General features: G+C 54.4%; 1 protein-coding gene across 1 annotated transcript in view; it reads left to right on the top strand.

The window, feature by feature from the left end:
* LOC140717606 (serine/threonine-protein kinase MRCK alpha-like) overlaps positions 1-23,369 on the top strand; it is a 96,551-nt gene that overhangs the window by 1,330 nt on the left and 71,852 nt on the right. The window contains exons 2-4 of the mRNA XM_073031177.1: positions 19,114-19,205; positions 20,889-20,972; positions 21,884-21,979. Coding sequence (XP_072887278.1) covers positions 19,114-19,205; positions 20,889-20,972; positions 21,884-21,979 — 272 coding nt within the window. The remainder of the gene's footprint in view (positions 1-19,113; positions 19,206-20,888; positions 20,973-21,883; positions 21,980-23,369) is intronic.

Genomic DNA, 23,369 nt, shown 5'->3' on the forward strand with positions numbered 1-23,369 from the left:
CAGACCCGTCCCCACCGGTACCGTACCCCGGTGTCACACAGTGACGGACCCGTCCCCACCGATACCGTACCCCGGTGTTGTACAGTGACGGACCCGTCCCCTGCGGTACCATACCCCGGTGTCACACAGTGACAGACCCGTCCCCACCGATACCGTACCCCGGTGTTGTACAGTGACAGACCCGTCCCCACCGGTACCGTACCCCAGTGTCACACAGTGACAGACCCGTCCCCACCGATACCGTACCCCGGTGTTGTACAGTGAATGACCCGTCCCCGCCGGTACTGTACCCTGGTGTCACACAGTGACAGACCCGTCCCCTGCGGTACCGTACCCCTGTGTCACACAGTGACAGATCCGTCCCCACCGGTACCGTACCCCGGTGTCACACAGTGACAGATCCGTCCCCACCGGTACCGTACCCCGGTGTTGTACAGTGACAGACCCGTCCCCTGCGGTACCGTACCCCGGTGTCACACAGTGACAGATCCGTCCCCACCGGTACCGTACCCCGGTGTCACACAGTGACAGACCCGTCCCCTGCGGTACCGTACCCCGGTGTCACACAGTGACAGACCCGTCCCCACCGGTACCGTACCCCGGTGTCACACAGCGACGGACCCGTCCCCTGCGGTACCGTACCCCGGTGTCACACAGTGACAGACCCGTCCCCACCGGTACCGTACCCCGGTGTCACACAGTGACGGACCCGTCCCCACCGGTACCGTACCCCGGTGTCACACAGTGACGGACCCGTCCCCACCGGTACCGTACCCCGGTGTCACACAGTGACGGACCCGTCCCCACCGGTACCGTACCCCGGTGTCACACAGTGACGGACCCGTCCCCACCGGTACCGTACCCCGGTGTCACACAGTGACGGACCCGTCCCCACCGGTACCGTACCCCGGTGTCACACAGTGACGGACCCGTCCCCACCGGTACCGTACCCCGGTGTCACACAGTGACGGACCCGTCCCCACCGGTACCGTACCCCGGTGTCACACAGTGACGGACCCGTCCCCACCGGTACCGTACCCCGGTGTCACACAGTGACGGACCCGTCCCCACCGGTACCGTACCCCGGTGTCACACAGTGACGGACCCGTCCCCACCGGTACCGTACCCCGGTGTCACACAGTGACGGACCCGTCCCCACCGGTACCGTACCCCGGTGTCACACAGTGACGGACCCGTCCCCATCGGTACCGTACCCCGGTGTCACACAGTGACGGACCCGTCCCCACCGGTACCGTACCCCGGTGTCACACAGTGACAGACCCTTCCAGTGCCTCTAACAAGTATTCACCCCCCCCCCCCTTGGCAGTTTTCATGTTTTATTGTTTTAAAATATGGAATCACTGTGGATTTAACTTGGCTTTTTTGACACTGATCAACAGAAATGACTCTACAAATTGCTTGAAATTTATTACAATTGTTAAAACACAAAATAATTGCGTAAGTATTCACCCCCTTTCAAGTCAGTATTTAGTAGATGCACCTTTGGCAGCAATTACAGCCCGGAGTCTGTGTGGATAGGTCTCTATCAGCTTTGCACATCTGGACACTGCAATCTTTCCCCATTCTTCTTTACAAAACTGCTCCAGCTCTGTCAGATCAGAATCAGGTTTATTATCACAGGCATGTGTCCTGAAATTTGTTTATTTAGCCACAGCAGTTCAATGCAATACATAATATAAAAAATAAGTAAATCACTTACAGTATATGTATATTAAATAGATTAAAAATCGTGCAAAAGCAGAAATAATACATATTTTAAAAAGTGTTCAAGGGTTCAATGTCCATTGAGGAATCGGACGGCAGAGGGGAAGAAGCTGTTCCTGAATCGCTGAGTGTGTGTCTTCAGGCTCCTGTACCTCCTCCCTGATGGCAGAGGGGAAGAAGCTGTTCCTGAATCGTTGAGTGTGTGTCTTCAGGCTCCTGTACCTCCTACCCGATGGTAACAGTGAGAAAAGGGCATGTCCTGGGTGCTGGGGGTCCCTTAATAATGAACACTGCCTTTCTGAGACACCGCTCCCTGAAGATGCCCTGGTATTGTCCGATGTTTGCGCCACCCTGAGCAGGGTGAACGTACAGAAGGCAGCTGGTCCGGATGGGATACCTGGCCGTGTGCTCAGAGTCGGTGCAGGGCAGTTGGCCGGGGTTTTCACCCTGAGCAGGGTGAGTGTACGGAAGGCAGCTGGTCTGGATGGGATACCTGGCCGTGTGCTCAGAGTCGGTGCAGGGCAGTTGGCCGGGGTTTTCACCCTGAGCAGGGTGAATGTACGGAAGGCAGCTGGTCCAGATGGGATACCTGACCGTGTGCTCAGAGTCGGTGCAGGGCAGTTGGCCGGGGTTTTCACCCTGAGCAGGGTGAATGTACGGAAGGCAGCTGGTCCAGATGGGATACCTGACCGTGTGCTCAGAGTCTGTACAGGACAGTTGGCCGGGGTCTTCACCCTGAGCAGGGTGAGTGTATGAAAGGCAGCTGGTCCAGATGGGATACCTGGCCGTGTGCTCAGAGTCGGTGAAGGGCAGTTGGCCGGGGTCTTCACCCTGAGCAGGGTGAGTGTACGAAAGGCAGCTGGTCCAGATGGGATACCTGGCCGTGTGCTCAGAGTCGGTGAAGGGCAGTTGGCCGGGGTCTTCACCCTGAGCACAATCACCACAGTAATTGGCCTGATCAGAGGGGATGACGAGATGGCCTACAGGGACGAGGTCCAGCTCCTGGCCGCGTGGTGTGCCGACAACAACCTGGCCCTTAACACCCAGAAGACCAGGGAGGTCATTGTGGACTTCAGGCAGGCTAGGAGCCACACTCACGTCCCCATCTACATCAATGGAGCTGTAGTGGAGCGTGTATCAAGCTTCAAATTCCTTGGTGTCCACATTGCTGAGGATCTCACCTGGTCGCTGAACTCCTCCATCCTGATCAAAAAGGTGCAACAGCGCCTTTGTTTCCTGCGGAGCATCAAGAAAGCTCACCTCTGTCCCAGGATACTGACGGACTTTCACCGCTGTACCATCGAGAGCAAACTCACCAGCTGCATCTCAGTGTGGGATGGCAATTGTCCCGTATCGGACTGCAAAGCACTCCAGCGGGTGGTGAAAACTGCCCAGCGGATTATCGGCACCCAGTCGCCCACCATTGAGAACATTAATCATAAACGCTGCCCGGGCCGGGCGAAGAGCATAATCAAGGATGCATCTCACCCTAACCATGGACTTTTCACTCTCCTCCCCTCCGGTAGGCACTACAGGAGCCTCTGCTCCCACACCAGCAGGCTCAGGAAGAGCTTCTTCCCTGAGGCTGTGACCCTGCTGAACCTCCCATCACAGCGCTAAGCAGTATTGCACCCATATTGGACTGTCTCAGTACTTTTATATTTGTATGCTGCAGCTCTTGCTTCTTATTCGCAGTTATTTTATAAATAACACTATTCTTTGCATTTCTGGTTCGATGCTAACTGCGTTTCATTGGTTTCGTATCCGTACTCGGCACGACGACAATAAAGTTGAATCTAATCTAATCTTGTAGGCTAGTACCCAAGGTGAAGCCGACTAGATTTACAACCCTCTGCAGCTTCTTTCGGTCCTGCGCAGTAGCCCCCCCATGCCAGACAGTGGTGCAGCCTGTCAGAATGCTCTCCACGGTACATCTATAGAAGTTTTTGAGTGTATTTGTTGACGTACCAAATCTCTTCAGACTCTTATTGAAGTAGTCACTGTCTTGCCTTCTTCATAACTGCATCGATATGTTGGGACCAGGTTAGATCCTCAGAGATCTTGACACACAGGAACTTGAAACTGCTCACTCTCTCCACTTCTGATCCCTCCATGAGGATTGGTATGTGTTCCTTCATCTTGCCCTTCCCGAAGTCCACAATCAGCTCTTTCGCCTTACTGACGTTGAGTGCCAGGTTGTTGCTGCGACACCACTCCACTAGTTGGTATATCTCACTCCTGTACGCCCTCTCATCACCACCTGAGATTCTACCAACAATGGTTGTATCGTCAGCAAATTTATAAATGGTATTTGAGCTATGCACAGCCATGGGTATAGAGAGAGGTGCACCAGTGTTGATCGTCAGCGAGGAGGAGATGTTATCACCAATCCACACAGATTGTGGTCTTCTGGTTAGGAAGCTGAGGATCCAATTGCAGAGGGAGGTACAGAGGCCCAGGTTCTGCAACTTCTCAATCAGGATTGTGTGAATGCTGGCATTAAATGCTGAGCTATAGTCGATGAACAGCATCCTGACGTGGGTGTTTGTGTTGTCCAGGTGGTCTAAAGCCGTGTGAAGAGCCATTGAGCCTGCATCTGCTGTTGACCTATCGTGGCGATAGGCTAATTGCAATGGGTCCAGGTCCTTGCTGAGGCAGGAGTTCATTCTAGTCATGACCAACCTCTCAAATCATTTCATCACTGTAGATGTCAGTGCTACTGGGTGATAGTCATTAAGGCAGCTCACATTATTCTTCTTAGGCACTGGTATAATTGTTGCCTTTTTGAAGCAAGTGAGAACTTCTGCCTGTAGCAGTGAGAGGTTGAAAATGTCCTTGAATACTCCCGCCAACTGTTTGGCACAAGTTTTCAGAGTCTTACCAGGTACTCCGTCAGGGCCTTCCGCCTTGCGAGGGTTCACCCTCTTTAAAGACAGCCTAACATCGACCTCCGAGACAGAGATCACAGGGTCACCTGGTGCAGCAGGGATCTTCACAGCTGTAATTGTGTTCTTCCTTTCAAAGTGGGCATAGAAGGCGTTGAGTTCATCTGGTAGTGAAGCATCGCTGCCATTCATGCTATTGGGTTTCGCTTTCTAGGAAGCAATGTCTTGCAGACCCTGCCAGAGTTGCTGTACATCAGATGTCGCCTCCAACCTTGCTCGAAATTGTCTCTTTACCCTTGAAATAGCCCTCCGCAAATCATACCTGGTTTTCTGGTACAGACCTGGGTCTCCAGCCTCGAATGCCACAGATCCAGCCTTCGGCAGACAGAGTACGTCCCGGTTCATCCACGGCCTTGGGCTTAGGAATGCATGGGGATCGTGAGTACAGCCCTTTCCAAGTCCAGCCACAAAGTCTCTATTGGATTGAGGTCTAGACTCCGACTTGGCCACTGCAGGACATTAACTTTGTTGTTTTTAAGCCATTCCTGTGTAGATTTGGCTTTATGCTTGGGGTCATTGTCTTGCTGGAAAACAAACTTTCTCCCAAGTCGCAGTCCTCTATTAGACTGCATCAGGTTTTCTCCAGGATTTCCCTCTGCATTCATTTTACCCTCTACCTTCACAAGCCTTCCAGGGCCTGCTACAGTGAAGCATCCCCACAGCATGATGCAGTCACCACCATGCTTCACAGTAGGGATGGTGTGCTTTCGATGATGTTCAGTGTTTAGCTTACACCAAACACAGTGCTTTGTCTGATGGCCAAAAAGCTCAGTTTTGGTTTCAATAGACCATAGAACCTTCGTCCAGCTGACTCCAGAGTCTCCCACATGCCTTCTGCCAAACTCTGGCCGAGATTTCATGTGAGATTTTTTCAACAGTGGCTTTCTCTTTGCCACTCTCCCATAAAGCTGTGACCAGTGAATCACCCAGGCAACAGTTGTTGTCTGCACAGTCTCTCCCATCTCAGCCACTGAAGCTTGTAACTCCTCCAGCGTTGTCATAGGTCTCTCGGTGGCCTCTCTCACTAGTCCCCTCCTTGCACGGTCACTCAGTTTTTTGAGGACAGCCTGCTCTAGGCCGATTTACAGCTGTGCCATATTCTTTCCAGTTCTTGATGACTGGCTTAACTGTCCTCCAACGGATATTCAGTGACTTGGAAATGTTCTTGTATCCATCTCCTGACTTGTGCTTTCCAAGCAGAGTTGCTTGGAGTGTTCGTTTGTCTTCGTGGTGTAGTTTTTGCCAGGGTACTGACTCGCCAGCAGTTGGAACTTCCAGATACAGGCGTATTTTTACTACAATCGATGAAAACACCTCGACTGCACACAGGTCTCCAAAATCGGATCTCCGTGTAACTAATTATGTGACTTTGAAAACCAGTTGGCTGCACCAGTGATGATTTGGTGTGTCATATTGAAGGGGGTGAATATTAAGGCCGTCAATTATTCAATATAACCCTTTCGATAAGGGAGGTGCTGTAGTAGTCTGGCGGACTGACCTCAACCTCTGAGGCCCAGCGCCATCTCTCAGACACCTCCTCTTACTTACCCCTCGAACAGGACCCCACTAAGGAGCACCAGGCCATGGTCTCCCGCACCATATTGACTCTGGGGATCTCCCATCCACTGCCACCGGCCTCATAGTTTCCGCACCACGCCTCCTCTTTCTGCTTCCCACCCAAGATCCACAGACCTGCCTGTCCAGGTCGACCCATTGTTTCAGCTTGTTCCTGCTCCACTGAGCTTGTATCTGCAGACCTCGACTCCGTTTTGTCGGCCCCAGTTCAGCCCCTTCCCACCTACACCCGCGACACTTTACGCGCTCTGGATCTTCTCAAGGATTTCAGGTTCCCTGGCCCCCCCATCGTCTTACTCTCACGGTGGATGTCCAGTCCCTACACTCCTCCATCCCCCCACCAGGAAGGCCTCGAAGCTCTCCGTTTCTTTCTGGACACCAGACCCGGCCAGTTCCCCTCCACCACCACTCTCTTCCCCCGAGCGGGACTTGTCCTCACTCTAGATAATTTCCCCTTTGGCTCCTCCCGCTTCTTTCAAAGTAAGGGTGCAGCCACGGGTCCCAGCTCTGCCTGCCTGTGTGTCCGCAACGCGGAACGGTCTGTGTTCCACGTTCCGCAGGGGTCGGCGTCGCGACCGCTTCTTTATATGCTGTACATAAATGATTTAGGATCAGGGGTGTCAAACTCATTTTAGGTCACGGGCCGGATGGAGCAAAATGCAGCTTCATGTGGGCCGGATCAGTCGGACGCGTGCGAACGCAGCTTTCGTTGCCTCTGTTTTTTCAGCCTGCTCTCATGTGTCTCAGTCTCTGCTATAACTACAAAGTGTTTCACTTTACAAATTCCGTTTCTTATGAAGAAGACTGCCGAGCAAGACTGCCGAATAAACACTAAAAACCCTGAAAACCTGGTACCTGAATAAACTCAGCATTAGCCATATCATACGCCATAGGCACTTCGATTACTGGGGCCAGCTTTAATAGTAATTAGATATTATCTCGCGGGCCAAAGATAATTCCACCGCGGGCCTTGAGTTTGACATATATGATTTAGATGATGGAATAGGTGGCTTTGTTGCCAAGTTTGCAGATGATACAAAGATTGATGGAGGGGCAGGTAGTGTTGAGGAAACAGGTAGGATGCAGAAGGACTCAGACAGATTAGGAGAATGGGCAAGAAAGTGGCAAATGAAAAACAGTGTTGGAAAATGCACGGTCATGCACTTTGGCAGTAGAAATATGGAGGGGTGATTGATACGTTTGGCCTAGTGTAGAAGGAGTCAATGTTAGAAAACCTAGCACATTTATTTTTCCTACGTGTACACACTTAGTCCAGCGGTCGTGGAGCGTACGGATCCCTTCTTTGTAGAAGTCGGTATCCTGGACCTCCAGAAGTGGTCCACAGCAGGGGTGATAGGAAGGGACTACGTTGAAAAATAAATGTGCTAGGTTTTCTAAAATTGACTCCTACCTTAGGCCACAAACTTATCAATCACCCCTCGTAAATGTGCGGACTATTTTCTTAACGGGGAAAGTCCAGGAATCTGAGGTGCAGAGGGACTTGGGAGTCCTTGTGCAGAACACCCTGAAGGTTAAATTGCAGGTGGATCAGTGGGGAGGAAGGCAAATGCCATGTTAGCATTCGTTTCAAGAATACAAGAGCAGGGATGTGACGCTGAGGCTTTATAAGGCACTGGTGAGGCCTCACCTTGAGTACTGTGAACAGTTTTGGGCTCCTCATCTTAGAAAAAAAATGTGCTGGCATTGGAGAGGATCCAGAGGAGGTTCACAAGGATGATTCCAGGAATGAAAGGGTTATCATACAAGGAACGTTTGATGGCTCTGGGTCTGTACTCACTGGAATTCAGAAGGATGAGGGGGGATCTCATTGAAACCTTTCGAATGTTGAAAGGCCTGGACAGAGTGGATGTGGAAAGGATGTTTCCCATGGTGGGGGAGTCTAGGACAAGAGGGCCTCAGGATAGAGGGGTGCCCTTTCAAAACAGAGATGCGGAGAAATTTCCTTAGCCAGAGGGTGGCGAATTTGTGGAATTTGTTACCACGTGCAGCTGTGGAGGCCAGGTCGTTGGGTGTATTTGAGGCAGAGATTGATAGGGTCTTGACTGGACGTGGCATCGAAGGTTACGGGGAGAAGGCCGGGAACTGGGGTTGAAGAAGAGATGACAAAGAAGGATCAGCCATGATTGAAAGGCAGAGCAGACCTAATGGACCAGATGGCCCAATTCTGCTCCTATGTCTTATGGTCTCATGTTCAAAGCCTACACTGGCTACCATCTCTCAGTCCTCCTGCGCTACATTGACGTCTGCATTGGTGCTGCTTCCTGCACCCGTGTGGAACTCGTTGATTTCATCCATTTTGCCTCCAACTTCTTGTCCCACCCTGTTACTTGTTAAAACGCCACCCCCTCCTCTCAATTCCTCCGTCTCTGCCGCATCTGCTCCCAGGATGAGGCTTTACATTCCAGAACGAAGGAGATGTCCTCCTTTTTTTCACAGAAAGGGGCTTCCCTTCCTCCACCATCAACGCTGCCCTCAACCATCTCTTCATTTCACACACGTCTGCTCCCTCCCCATCCTCCTGCCACCCTACCAGGGGTAGGGTTCCTCTTGTCCCTACCTACCACCCCACCAGCCTCCGCGTCCAGCACATGATTCTCCGAAACTTCCGCCACCTCCAACGGGATCCCACCATCGAGCACATCTTACAGGGAACGCGACTCCCTTCTCCATTCGTCCCTCCCCACTGATCTCCCTCCTGGCACATATCCTTGCAAGCGGAACAAGTGCCAAACCTGCCCCTACAACTCCTCCCTCACCACCATTCAGGGCCCAAACAGTCCCTCCAGGTGAGGTGACACTTCACCCGTGAGTCTGTTGGGGCCACGTACTGTGTCCGGTGCTCCCGGTGTGGCCTCCCGTATATCGGTGAGGCCCGACGTAGATTGGGAGACCGCTTCGCCGGGCAGCTACTCTCCGTCCGCCAGGACAAGCGGGATCTCCCGGTGGCCGCTTAATTCCACTTCCCGTTCCCATTCCGATCTGTCCGTCCACGGCCTCCTCCACTGTCGTGATGAGGCCACGCTTAAGTTGGAGGAACAGCACCTTGTATTCCGTTTGGGCAGCCTCCAACCTGACGGCACGAACGTCGATTTCTCGGACCTGCTAAGGAACCCCACCACCATCGTCACCACTCCCCACCCCCTTCCCCCCTCTCAGGTCATCTCCTTGCCCGCCCATCGTCTCCCTCTGGTGCTCCTCCCCCCTTTTCTTTCTTCCCTGGCCTCTGAATCTTTCACCAATCAACTTCCCAGCTCTTTACTTCATCCCTCCCACTCCCGGTTTCACCTATCCCCTGCTGTTTCTCCCACCACTCCCCTCACTGTTTAAATCTACTCCTCAGCTTTTTTTCTCCAGTCCAGCCGAAAGGTTTCGTCCCGAGACGTCGACTGTACTCTTTCCTAGACGCTGCCTGGCCTGCTGAGTTCCTCCAGCATTTTGTGTGTGTTGCTCGGACTTCCAGCATCAGCAGATCTTTACTTGTTTGCAATCAATTATATCTTCTTTTTTTATTTCTGATTAATTTAGATCACTTTGTAGAGGTCTGGTTTCAACGTGGGGGGAAAAAAGGAGTCTTTTTACTGTTGATCGGCGTCAAAAAAGCCAGATTAAATCCAATGCGATTCGATGTTGTAAAACAATAAAGTATGAAAATTTTATAGGTACTGCAACATTGGGGTACAGTAACAGTGGAGACAGCTCTGTCACTGTGTAACACCGGGGTACGGTACCGGTGGGGACGGGTCCGTCACTGTATAACACCGGGGTACGGTACCGGTGGGGACTGGTCTGTCACTGTGTAACACCGGGGTACGGTACCGGTGGGGACGGGTCCGTCACTGTATAACACCGGGGTACGGGTACCGGTGGGGACGGGTCCGTCACTTTGTAACACCGGGGGACGGGTCTGTCACAGTATAACACCGGGGTACAGTACCGGTGGGGACGTGTCTGTCACTGTGTGACACCGGGGTACGGTACCGGTGGGGACGTGTCTGTCACTGTGTGACACCGGGGGTACGGTACCGGTGGGAACAGGTCCGTCTCTGTGTAACACCGGGGTATAGTACCGGTGGGGACGGGTCTGTCACAATGTGACACCGGGGTACTGGTACCGGTGGGGACGGGTCCGTCACTGTGTAACACCTGGGTACGGTATCGGTGGGAACAGGTCCGTCTCTGTGTGACACCGGGGTACGGTACCGGTGGGAACAGGTCCGTCTCTGTGTGACACCGGGGTACGGTACCGGTGGGAACAGGTCCGTCTCTGTGTGACACCGGGGTACAGTACCGGTGGGGACGGGTCTGTCACAATGTGACACCGGGGTGGGTACCGGTGGGAACAGGTCCGTCTCTGTGTAACACCGGGGTACAGTACCGGTGGGGACGGGTCTGTCACAATGTGACACCGGGGTGGTACCGGTGGGAACAGGTCCGTCTCTGTGTAACACCGGGGTACGGTACCAGTGGGGACGGGTCTGTCACTGTGTGACACCGGGGTACGGAACCGGTGGGGACGGGTCCGTCACTTTGTAACACCGGGGGACGGGTCTGTCACAGTATAACACCGGGGTACGGTACCGGTGGGGACGGGTCTGTCACTGTGTAACACCGGGGTACGATACTGGAGGGGACGGGTCCGTCGCTGTGCGACACCGGGGTACGGTACCGGTGGGGACGGGTCTGTCACTGTGTGACACCGGGGTATGGTACCGGTGGGGACGGGTCCGTCACAATATAACACCGGGGTACGGTACCGGTGGGGACGGGTCCGTCACAATATAACACCGGGGTACGGTACCGGTGGGGACTGGTCCATCACTGTACAACACCGGGGTACGGTACCGGTGGGGACGGGTCTGTCACTGTGTGACACCGGGGTACGGTACCGGTGGGGATGGGTCTGTCACTGTGTGACGCCGGGGTACGGTACCGGTGGGGACGGGTCCGTCACAATATAACACCGGGGTACGGTTCTGGAGGGGACGGGTCCATCACTGTGTGACACCGGGGTACGGTACTGGAGGGGACGGGTCTGTCACTGTGTGACACCGGGGTACAGTACCGGTGGGGACGGGTCCGTCACTGTGTAACACCGGGGTTCGGTACCGGTGGGGACGGGTCCGTCACTGTGTGACACCGGGGTACGGTACTGGAGGGGACGGGTCTGTCACTGTGTAACACCGGGGTACAGTACCAGTGGGGACGGGTCCGTCACTGTGTAACACCGGGGTTCGGTACCGGTGGGGACGGGTCTGTCACTGTGTGACACCGGGGTACGGTACCGGTGGGGACGGGTCCGTCACTGTGTAACACCGGGGTACGGTACTGGAGGGGACGGGTCTGTCACTGTGTAACACCGGGGTACAGTACCAGTGGGGACGGGTCCGTCACTGTGTGACACCGGGGTACGGTACCGGTGGGGACGGGTCTGTCGCTGTGTGACACCGGGGTACGGTACCGGTGGGGACGGGTCTGTCACTGTGTGACACCGGGGTACGGTACCGGTGGGGACGGGTCCGTCACTGTGTAACACCGGGGTACGGTACTGGAGGGGACGGGTCTGTCACTGTGTAACACCGGGGTACAGTACCAGTGGGGACGGGTCCGTCACTGTGTGACACCGGGGTACGGTACCGGTGGGGACGGGTCCATCACCGTGTGACACCGGGGTACGGTACCGGTGGGGACGGGTCTGTCACTGTGTGACACCGGGGTACGTTACCGGTGGGGACGGGTCCGTCACTGTGTAACACCGGGGTACGGTACTGGAGGGGACGGGTCTGTCACTGTGTAACACCGGGGTACAGTACCAGTGGGGACGGGTCCGTCACTGTGTGACACCGGGGTACGGTACCAGTGGGGACGGGTCCGTCACTGTGTAACACCGGGGTACGGTACCAGTGGGGACGGGTCCGTCACCGTGTGACACCGGGATGCACGCTCTCAGGGAAGGAGGCCTCTGTCGGTTCCTGTGCCTGTGACCGTGACCCGGACTGGTCTCTCCTCTCTGCCGATGGAATGCTGCCGTACTGGTTGTGTGTGTGGCATCGGCACTGACTGATCTCAGAGAAGCCGGCGACTCCACTGCTCCTGTCTCTCGCTTTGATAATCACCGTGAGTTAGTTCCGCAAGCTTCCTCCTTCGACCTGCCGACTCCTGGTGTGTGTGATGGGGCAGACCATCGGGACCGTTCCTCGGCCGAGCTCTTCCTTGTGGAGTCGGTACATCGAATCGTCCGCTGCGGCCACGTTATCAGTCATGTCGAAAACAGAGCATGGGTCAATTGTCCTGCCCCCACCTTCTTTATCCCGTTTCCTTTCCAGTCCTGATGAAGGGTCCCGGTCGGCTCTTCTTTATTCCCGGCTTGCCGAACTCCCTCCACCCCAAGGTGTTGACGGGAGAAGCGGGCTCTCCCAGTGGAGACCCATTTTAATCCGACTTCCCATGTCACTCCTACTGTAGGCCATACTCAGGTTGGAGGAACAACATCTGGGTAGTCTCCAACCTGATGTCATGAACATAGATGTCTCAAAGTTTCAGCAATGGCCCCCTTTGCCACTCCCCTTCTCCCTGCCTGCCCTTCTCCTCCCTCTGGTGTTCCCCCTCACTTTCCTTCCATGGCCTCTGTCCTTCCCCACCAGGCGCCCCCCTTCTCCAGCCCTGCACCTCTTCCACCAACTCACTTCCCAGCCCTTCATTCACCCCCCCCTCCCCCTCCCAGTTTCACCCGTCACCCCTTCCCCTGGGAAGGTGTAATAATACTGGATTGTTGTGATGGGAGATTTCAGTTTCCCAAATGTTGATTGGCATCTCCCTGGCGTGAGTGGTTTCGATGGGGTGGAGTTTGTTAGGTGTGTTCAGGAAGGTTTCTTGACACAATATGTAGATAAGCCTACAGGAGGAGAGGCTGTACTTGATCTGGTGTTGGGAAATGAACCTGGTCCGGTGTCAGATCTCTCAGTGGGAGAGCATTTTGGAGATGGTGATCACAATTCTATCTCCTTTACCATAGCTTTGGAGAGGGGTAGGAACAGACATGTTCGGGAAACGTTTAATTAGAGTAAGGGGAAATATGAGGCTGTCAGGCAGGAACTTGGAAGCATAAATTGGAAACATGTTCTCAGGGGTACGGAAGAAATGTGGCAAGTGTTCAGGGGATATTTGCGTGGGGTTCTGCGCAGATACGTTCCAATGAGACACAAAGGATGGTAGGGTACAGGAACTGTGGTGTGCAAAGGCTATTGTAAATCTAGTCAAGAAGAAAAGAAGAGCTTACGAAAGGTTCAAAAAACTAGATAATGAGAGAGATCTAGAAGGTGATAAGGCTAGCAGGAAGGAGTTTAAGAATGAAAGAAGGAGAGCCAGAAGGGGCCTTGAGAAGACCTTGGTGAACAGGATTAAGGAAAACCCCAAGGCATTCTACAAGTGTGTGAAGAGCAAGAGGATAAGACGTGAAAGAATAGGATGAATCAAGTGTGACAGTGGAACCGGAGGAGATGGCAGAGGATCTTGGCGATTGTAGGGATGACTTGCAGCAGACTGAAAAGCTTGAGCATGTAGATATTAAGAAAGAGGATGTGCTGGAGCTTTTGGAAAGCATCAAGTTGGATAAGTCACTGAGACCGGACGGGATGTACCCCAGGCTACTGTGGGAGTCGTAAGAGATTGCTGAGCCTCTGACGATGATCTTTGCATCATCAATGGGGATGGGAGAGGTTCCGGAAGTTTGGAGGGTTGTGGATGTTGTTCCCTTATTCAAGAAAAGGAGTAGAGATAGCCCAGGAAATTATAGACCAGTGAGTCTCACTGTTGGTAAGTTGATGGAAAAGATCTTGAGAGGCAGGATTTAAAAACATTTGGAGAGACATAAAATGATTAGAAATAGTCAGCATGGCTTTGTCAAAGGCAGGTCGTGCCTTACAAGCCTGATTGAATTTTTGGAGGATGTGACTAAACACATTGATGAAGTAAGTAGATGTAGTGTGTATGGATTTCAGCAAGGCATTTGATAAGGTACCCCATGCGAGGCTTATTGAGAAAGTAGTGAGGCATGGGATCCAAGGGGACATCACTTTGTGGATCCAGAACTGGCTTGCCCACAGAAGGCAAGGAGTGGTTGTAGACGGGTCATATTCTGCATGGAGGTCGGTAACCAATGGAGTCCTCAGGGATCTGTTCTGGGACCCTTACTCTTCGTGATTTTTATAAATGACCTGGATGAGGAAGTGGAGGGATGGGTTAGTAAGTTTGCTGATGACGCAAAAGTTGGAGGTGTTGTGGATAGTGTGGAGGGCTGTCAGAGGTTACACCGGGACATTGATAGGATGCAAAACTGGTCTGAGAAGTGGCAGATGGAGTTCAACCCAGGTAATTGTGAGGTGGTTCATTTTGGTAGGTCAAATATGATGGCAGAATATAGTATTAATGGTAAGACTCTTGGCAGTGTGGAGGATCAGAGGGATCTTGGGGTCCGAGTCCATAGGACACTTAAAGCTGCTGTGCAGGTTGACAGTGTGGTTAAGAAGCCATACGGTGTATTGGCCTTCATCAACCGTGGGATTGAGTTTAAGAGCCGGGAGGTAATGTTGCAGCTATATAGGACCCTGGTCAGACCCCACTTGAAGTACTGTGCTCAGTTCTGGTCGCCTCACTACAGGAAGGATGTGGTAACCATAGAAAGGGTGCAGAGGGGATTTACAAGGATGTTGCCTGGATTGGGGAGCATGCCTTATGAGAATAGGTTGAGTGAACTTGGCCTTTTCTCCTTGGAGCGACAGAGGATGAGAGGTGACCTGATAGAGGTGTACAAGATAATTAGAGGCATTGATCATGTGGATAGTCAGAGGCTTTTTCCCAGGGTTGAAATGGCTAACACGAGAGGGCACAGGTTTAAGGTGCTTGGAAGTAGGTACAGAGGAGATGTTGGGGATAAGATTATTTTACTCAGAGAGTGGTGAGTGTGTGGAATGGGCTGCCGGCGGTGGTGGAGGTGGAAACGATAGGGTCTTTAAGAGAATCCTGGATAAGTACATGGATCTTAGTAAAATAGAGAGCTATGGGCTAGCCTAGGTAATTTCTAAAGTAAGTACATGTTCAGCACAGCTTTGTGGGCCGAAGGGCCTGTACTGTGCTGCAGGTTTTCTATGTTTCCCCCCAACCCCACCTTCCAATTCCGACTCCTCAACAACTTTTCTCCGGTCCTGCCGAAGGGTCTCGGCCCGAAATATCGACTCTTTACTCTGTCGCCTGGCCTGCTGAGCGAGTCCCTCCAGCGTTTCGTGTGTGTTGTCTTTCCCGAGCCTCGAGAGCTGCCTTCACAGGCCCGAGCAAGTCGGAGTTGGCAGAGGCGCGGACAAAGATTCATTCAGTATGTTAGCTGGCCCTTCGGCCCGGCTTGTCCGTGCAGGCCGTGCTGCCCAACCAGGCTAGACCTGTTTCTCAGCAATTGGCCCTTATCCTGCTCCAAACCTTTGCTATCAATTGATCAGGTATTTATCAAATAACCTTTTAAATGTCATTACTGTACCTGCCACAAGCTCTTCCTGTGGAAAATCTCGTACTCATCTCCCTCTGCATAGAGGTTGCCCCTTGGGGACGACAGTCAAATCGGCCCCCCACCACCAGGTACCTTCTCTTCCCCACCCCTCTGTTCCAGCAAATGTACCCCATCAGGATCCATTAAACGAGGACTGAGTGTCCTCATAATCTAATCTAATCTAATCTTAACCTTCCAGTCGCCAAAGAAACGGACTGAAACTGAAACTCCCTCCGCCCCGTCCCATCACACACTCCCGGGGTCAGACACAGAGCGAAGCTCCCTCCACACCGTCCCATCACACACTCCCGGGGTCAGACACAGAGCGAAGCTCCCTCCACACCGTCCCATCACACACTCCCGGGGTCAGACACAGAGCGAAGCTCCCTCCACACCGTCCCATCACACACTCCCGGGGTCAGACACAGAGCGAAGCTCCCTCCACACCGTCCCATCACACACTCCCGGGGTCAGACACAGAGCGAAGCTCCCTCCACACCGTCCCATCACACACTCCCGGGGTCAGACACAGAGCGAAGCTCCCTCCACACCGTCCCATCACACACTCCCTGGTTCAGACACAGAGTGAAGCTCCCTCCACACCGTCCCATCACACACCCCCGGGGTCAGACACAGAGTGAAGCTCCCTCCACACCGTCCCATCACACACACCCGGGGTCAGACACAGAGTGAAGCTCCCTCCACACCGTCCCATCACACACACCCGGGGTCAGACACAGAGTGAAGCTGCCTCCATACCGTCCCATCACACACTCCCGGGGTCAGACACAGAGCGAAACTCACTCCACACCATCCCATCACACACTCCTGGGGTCAGACACAGAGTGAAGCTCCCTCCACACCGTCCCATCACACACTCCTGGGGTCAGACACAGGGTGAAGCTCCCTCCACACCGTCCCATCACACACTCCCGGGGTCAGACACAGGGAGAAGCTCCCTCCACACCGTCCCATCACACACTCCCGGGGTCAGACACCCTCCACACCGTCCCATCACACACTCCCAGGGTCAGACACAGAGCGAAGCTCCCTCTGCACCGTCCCATCACACACTCCCGGGGTCAGACACAGAGTGAAGCTCCCTCAACACCGTCCCATCACACACTCCCGGGGTCAGATACAGAGCGAAGCTCCCTCCGCACCGTCCCATCACACACTCCCGGGGACGGTGGAGGACTCTCTTGTCTGTGCAAGGTGGGGTTGGTGTCACTGACAGTGGGTGCTGACGAGGGGCGGGGGTACTGGCGACCGCTTGTTCTGTACCATAGAAACGGGTACCCGTGGTGGAGTTGTAAATCACCTCTGACTGCAGTGTGATCATCTCCCAGGGTTGTTCCTGTCCCACACCTCCCATTTCTGTCAACGTCTTAATCCTAGAACCTTCCCCGCCCTCCCCGTCCCTGCCTGAGTCTGCTGTATTCCCTTCCCCTCCCACCCTGTCCCTCCGTGGCCCTGTGCAGAGATCTTCACAGCTCCCCGACAAATCTGCCCCAAAGATCTCCTGCCTAGGCTGGAAGCTGCACCCCTTCCCAACACGAACACCAGCCCAGGCCACAGATGTGACTTCCAAAGGGGTCTCGTGGGCGGGAGAAGTGTCCTGGTTTGTGTGGAAGGCCAATGGCTGGAAGAACTCGGCGGCTCAGGCAGGGTCCGTGGAGGGGGAAGGGGCAGTCCGCGTTTCGGGTCGACACCATATCCGGGCTGAGAGGTGGTCAGTTCTGATCCACCTTCCAGTATCTGCAGGCCGGCTCCTCCTGAGGGAGGAGGAGTTCCCTCCGTCGTGTCTGCCTCACTGGTGCCTTCAGATGGTAACTCTACCCCTCCCCCATGTTCTTGCCCTCATTCTCCCCCACGTTCACTCTCTCCCTATCCCCACTTCTTGTCTCCCTCTCCTAACACCCATGTCCTCTCCTCCTCCCAATTTATCTCTCTCCTTTCCTCCCTCTCACTTTGTCTTCCCCTTTCCCCACTTCCACTCTCACTGCCTCTCCCTCCCTACCTTCTTCCTCACACCCCTTCAAATTCTCTTGCCCCACTCCAACCTCCTCTCTCTCCTCCCTCTCTCCCCTCTCCCGCCCTCCCCTCGCCAGTTCTCTCCCTCTCTTGCCCCACTCTCTGGCCTCCCCCTCCCCCTCCCCCCTTCCCCCTTCCCTCTCTAACCCCCTCCTCTCCCTAACCCCCTCCTCTCCCTACCCCCTCTACCCCATCCTCCCCTCTCTTCCCCTCCCCTCTCTTCCCCTCCCCTCTCCCCCTCCCCTCTCTCCCCCTCCCCTCTCTTCCCCTCCCCTCTCTTCCCCCTCCCCTCTCTTCCCCCTCCCCTCTCTTCCCCTCCCCTCTCTTCCCCTCCCCTCTTTTCCCCCTTCTCTCTCTACCCCCCTCCTCTCTCTCCCCCCCCCCCCTCTCTCCAGGAGGATCAAGGAGAGTTGTGCTGATTTCCCCCCTTCCTGAGGGCAGTCCCAGCCCCGGAGGCTCTCGAGGCTGACGGCTTTGAGCCGGAGAGGGCTGGGGAGCATCAGCAGGCCCAGTGCCGACGATCTATCTGCCCGCACACGTCCGGGGAGGCAGAGGAATGTAAACCGAGACTGAGGAGCAGCCCCACCCCACCTCAGGGAGTGGCGAAGAGTTCGCCCTGTCTGTGCCAGACACCTCTCATGTAACCAGGGAGGCTGCGGTGGGGGGCTGATGGCTGTTCTCAGCCCGGAGTCTGTGGGTTCGAATCCGGACTGCAACCTGCTCCAGGGAGGTGGGGTGGGGGGGTTGTTGGTGAGGGAGGAGCATCTCCGAGGGAACGTCCCCCCGGACTGTCGGGTCAGCGCCTCCTCCGAAACCTGCCTGTCGTCAATAAGTTATGTTTTTCTCTTGTGGAATCACCCTGTGTGTACGTGGGTGGGGTAAGCTTCTAGTACGGCTGCATCTCATTGGTTGTCAGGGATGGGCATGGGAGATGGGGGTGGGGAACGTCCCAGCAGAGGTCGATGGGCCGAATAATCTTTTGGGGGGGGTGCATCATATCGTACCGCGGTCACGCTGATCGAAGCTGGTGTCATTTTTAAAAAATCCATCTTCTCTCTCATCTTCACCCCCTTCCCTCTCTCCCTCACCCTATCCCCTTCCCCGAATCCCTCCCTCATTATCCCATCTCCCTCCCTTCCCTCCGCCTCTACACACATCCTGTCCTCCCTCTCCTTCCTGCCCCTTCCCCTCTGCCCCCCTATTCCCAACCCTCTGCCCTCCCTCCCCTTGCCCCACCCCTCTCTGCTCCCCCACCACCTCCGCCTACCCCTCCCTCAGTCACTCCGCTCGTCACCAAGGTGAAGGAACTCCAGCTCCATCGCGACGACTTCGAGATCCTGAAGGTCATTGGCCGGGGCGCCTTTGGGGAGGTGAGTGGGGTTGTGGGGATGGGGAGGATGGCGAAAGGGCCGTGGGATTGAGGAGGAGGGGCTGCTGAGCTGCGGGGTGAGGCAGCATTGCTGGGGTCGAGGGGGCTCCCGAGAGTTGTTGCCGAGTTGGGGGAGGGGCGTCGGCTGGACGCACCCCTCGGAGTGAGGGCTCTGAGAGATGGGGGAGCTGAGGGCAAAGACCGCCCCCCCCACCCCCCGGGGAGAGTCCCGACACGAACAGAGACCGAGAGTCTGGGTGACATCGCCCCACCAGCGAGCTGCCAACGGGCAGGGTGTAGTGGGCGCTAAGGGGGTTAATGGAGCCGAAGGAGTGAATGATGTGGAATTAAAGGCACTGAAAGGGTTAATGTGGCTGAAGGGGGTTGATTGTGATGAAGGGGTTAATAGTCCTGCAGGAGTTAATGGCGCTGAAGGGGTGGAACAAACAGAGCGGGACACGGAACAGGCTGTGGGAACCGACACAACCGGTCCTCGGCAACAATGCAAACCCGTCCGTCCCCTGACACACGCGTGGTTACTGGTCCCGATCCCGGCAACAGATCTCCGGTGCTTCACCGGAGAGCTCCCGGAAGGGGGACACACATGCACGCGCATGCACAACGCACACAGACATATGCACAATGCACACACACAAGTACCTGCACAGAGTCGCACAGAAACTCACGTGCTCACTCTCACTCTCACACAAACACACAGACACACACACACATTCACACTCATACATACACACACACACACTCACATGCACTCACACTCACACACATACACTCTTACTCACTCACTCCCACACATACACTCTTACTCACACTCACACACACTCACACATACACTCTTACTCACACACACACTCACTCACACTCACACATACACACTCACACTCACACACTCACACACATACACTCTTACTCACACACACACACTCACACACACACACTCACACTCACACACATACACTCTCTCACACTCACACATACACACTCACACACATACACTCTTACTCACTCACACACACATACACTCTTACTCACACTCACTCACACTCACACACATACACTCTTACTCACACTCACACACATACACTCTTACTCACACACTCACACACACATACACACTCACACATACACACTCACACACACACTCACACATACACTCTCTCACACTCACACATACACTCTTACTCACTCACACACACACTCACACATACACACACACACACAGACACACTCACACTCTCACACTCACACACATACACACTCACACTCACACTCTCACACACACTCAAACACATACACTCTGACACTCTCTCACGCTCACACACACAGACACACTCACACGTACACACTCACACTCACACACACACACTCACACATACACACTCACTCACACACAGACACACACACACACACTCACACACACACACTAACACACATACACTCACACTCTCTCACACTCACACACTTACACTCTTACACTCTCTCACGCTCACACACACAGACACACGCCGTGCCCACTTCCGTACCGGCCGAGATGTGTCCGCAGGCCAAGATCAAGCCTGGGCCTTGCCCTGTGTGTGTGTCTGATGGGGTGAGGGGGGTGGATGACTGCTGGGCCGCTCCGCTGCAAGTGTATCGGTAACCTCCACCCCACTCCCCCCTCCCCCAGGTGGCTGTCGTCAAAATGAGGGAGACGGAGAAGGTGTTTGCAATGAAGATTCTCCATAAATGGGAGATGCTGAAGAGAGCGGACGTGAGTAGGCGAGGCGATGGTTGCCGGGAGCGATTGGGGGCAGCCAGTCTGTAGTCAAACCATTGGCAACAACTCCTCTCATATACCACCTTCCCTACTCCTACACCCCCACCCCTCCTCTTACACCCCTCCACTCCTCTTACACACACTCCCCTCCTCCTCCAACCCTCCCATCCGACACCCTTCTCCTCCCCTTCCCCCCTCCCTCCTACCATCTCCCCTTCCTCATCCCCTTCCCACTCTTCCTCATCTTCTTATCCCCTCTTCCACCTCCCCTTTCCCCTCTTCCTCCTCCCCTTCCCCCTTCCTCCTTCCTCTCTCATCCTCCTCCCCTACCCAAATCCTCCTCCCTATCCCCTCCTCTCTCCTACCCACCCTTTAACCTTCCTTCCCCTCTCTCCCTCCTCCCATTCCCTCCCACCCTCCTCTCCTTCCCCACTCATCCTCCTACCCTTCCCCATCCCTCCTCCACTCCTCTCTCTCTCCTCCCCTACCCAACCTCCTCCTCCAGTCATCCCCCGTCCCTCCTCCCCTCAACCTCCTCCCCTCACCCTCCTCCCCTCCACCCATCCTCCTCCACTTCCCCCACGCTTCCCCTCATCCTCCTCCCTTCCCCTCAATATCATCCCTTCCCCTCAACCTCAACCCCTTCCCCTCCACCTCCTTCTCCCCTTCCCCCTCCCCCCACCCCTCAGTTTGGGGCTCATCCAGACCAATTGAATCCAATCTGTTCGATGGTGACGTGGGGAGGGGAGAGTGGGGTAGTGGGGTCTGTTCGATGGTGACGTGGGGAGGGGAGAGTGGGGTAGTGGGGTCTGTGTAGCAGCTAGGCGGCTCAATTCTCCCCGCCCCCACCTCCCCGTCCTTTTCATCGACATTCCCAACCCAGAACCGTGTCGCTGGTTTTGCAGGCGGCCTGCTTCCGAGAGGAGAGAGACATCCTGGTGAGAGGGCGCGGCCGCTGGATCACTCGGCTCCACTACGCCTTCCAAGACGAGCTCTACTTGGTAAGTGACGGAGCGTGTGGGGAGGGTCCGAGAGGGGCACTTCCCCTTCACCACACCCGCCCCATGGCGTGGCATTCCCTCCCCCAGCGCCCATCCTGGCCGGAGTACGGTATCGGAAATTGTATGGTCATGTACCTAGCTCAGGAACAAAGCTGTAAACTACTTTCTAAACAGGGAGCGACTTCAGTGATCAGAGATAGAAAGGGACTTGGGGAGTCCTCGTTCATTGGAGGAGGTTTATGAGAATGATCCCAGGAATGAAAGGGTTAACGTGCGAGGAGCGTTTGATGGCTTTGGGCCTGTCCTCAAGATACAAGATTCAGTTTATTGCCATTTAGAAACCACAAATGCATTGCAGTTAAAAAATGAGACAAAGTTCCTCCAGAATGATGTCACAAAAGCACACGACAAAACAGACTACACCAGAAAATCCACATAACGTTTGGCAATCCCCAAATCCAGAGTCCGGAGAGGCTGCTGCGTATTAATATTGCGCTACCGTCTTAGCGCGTTCCCCGGAAAGGAGCTCCAAACCCACCAGACAAAACAAGACCAAAAACTAAAGCTACAAGACCTGCACAAAACCACATAGTTACAACATATAGTTACAACAGTGCAAACAATACCATAATTGATAAAAAAACAGACCATGGGCACAGTAAAAATAGTCCAAAGATGTTAAAAGACTATAGGCTCGAAAGAAACCACCACACAGTTTCCACAAATCCTCGGGGTCCCGATAGACTCGTCATCCCACGCAGGTGGCAGAAGGGAATACCCCCGCTATGGACTTGCTGAAGTTTAGAGGAATCGTGGGGCGGCTACCTCGATGAAACCTGTCAAGGCCTGGATAGAGTGAATGTGGAGAGGATGTTTCCTATAGTGGGGGAGTCTAGGACCAGAGGACACAGATAGAGTGGATGTGGAGAGGATGTTTCCTGTCGTGTGGGAGTCTAGGACCAGAGGACACAGATAGAGTGGATGTGGAGAGGATGTTTCCTGTCGTGTGGGAGTCTAGGACCAGAGGACACAGATAGAGTGGATGTGGAGAGGATGTTTCCTATAGTGGGGGAGTCTGGGACCAGAAGACACAGATAGAGTGGATGTGGAGAGGATGTTTCCTATAGTGGGGGAGTCTGGGACCAGAGGACACAGCTAGAGTGGATGTGGAGAGGATGTTTCCTATAGTGGGGGGAGTCTAGGACCAGAGGACACAGATAGAGTGGATGTGGAGAGGATGTTTCCTATAGTGGGGGAGTCTAGGACCAGAAGACACAGATAGAGTGGATGTGGGGAGGATGTTTCCTATAGTGGGGGAGTCTAGGACCAGAAGACACAGATAGAGTGGATGTGGAGAGGATGTTTCCTATAGTGGGGGAGTCTAGGACCA

This window comes from Hemitrygon akajei, chromosome 28 (genome assembly GCF_048418815.1).
Source record: "Hemitrygon akajei chromosome 28, sHemAka1.3, whole genome shotgun sequence".
NCBI lineage: Eukaryota > Metazoa > Chordata > Chondrichthyes > Myliobatiformes > Dasyatidae > Hemitrygon > Hemitrygon akajei.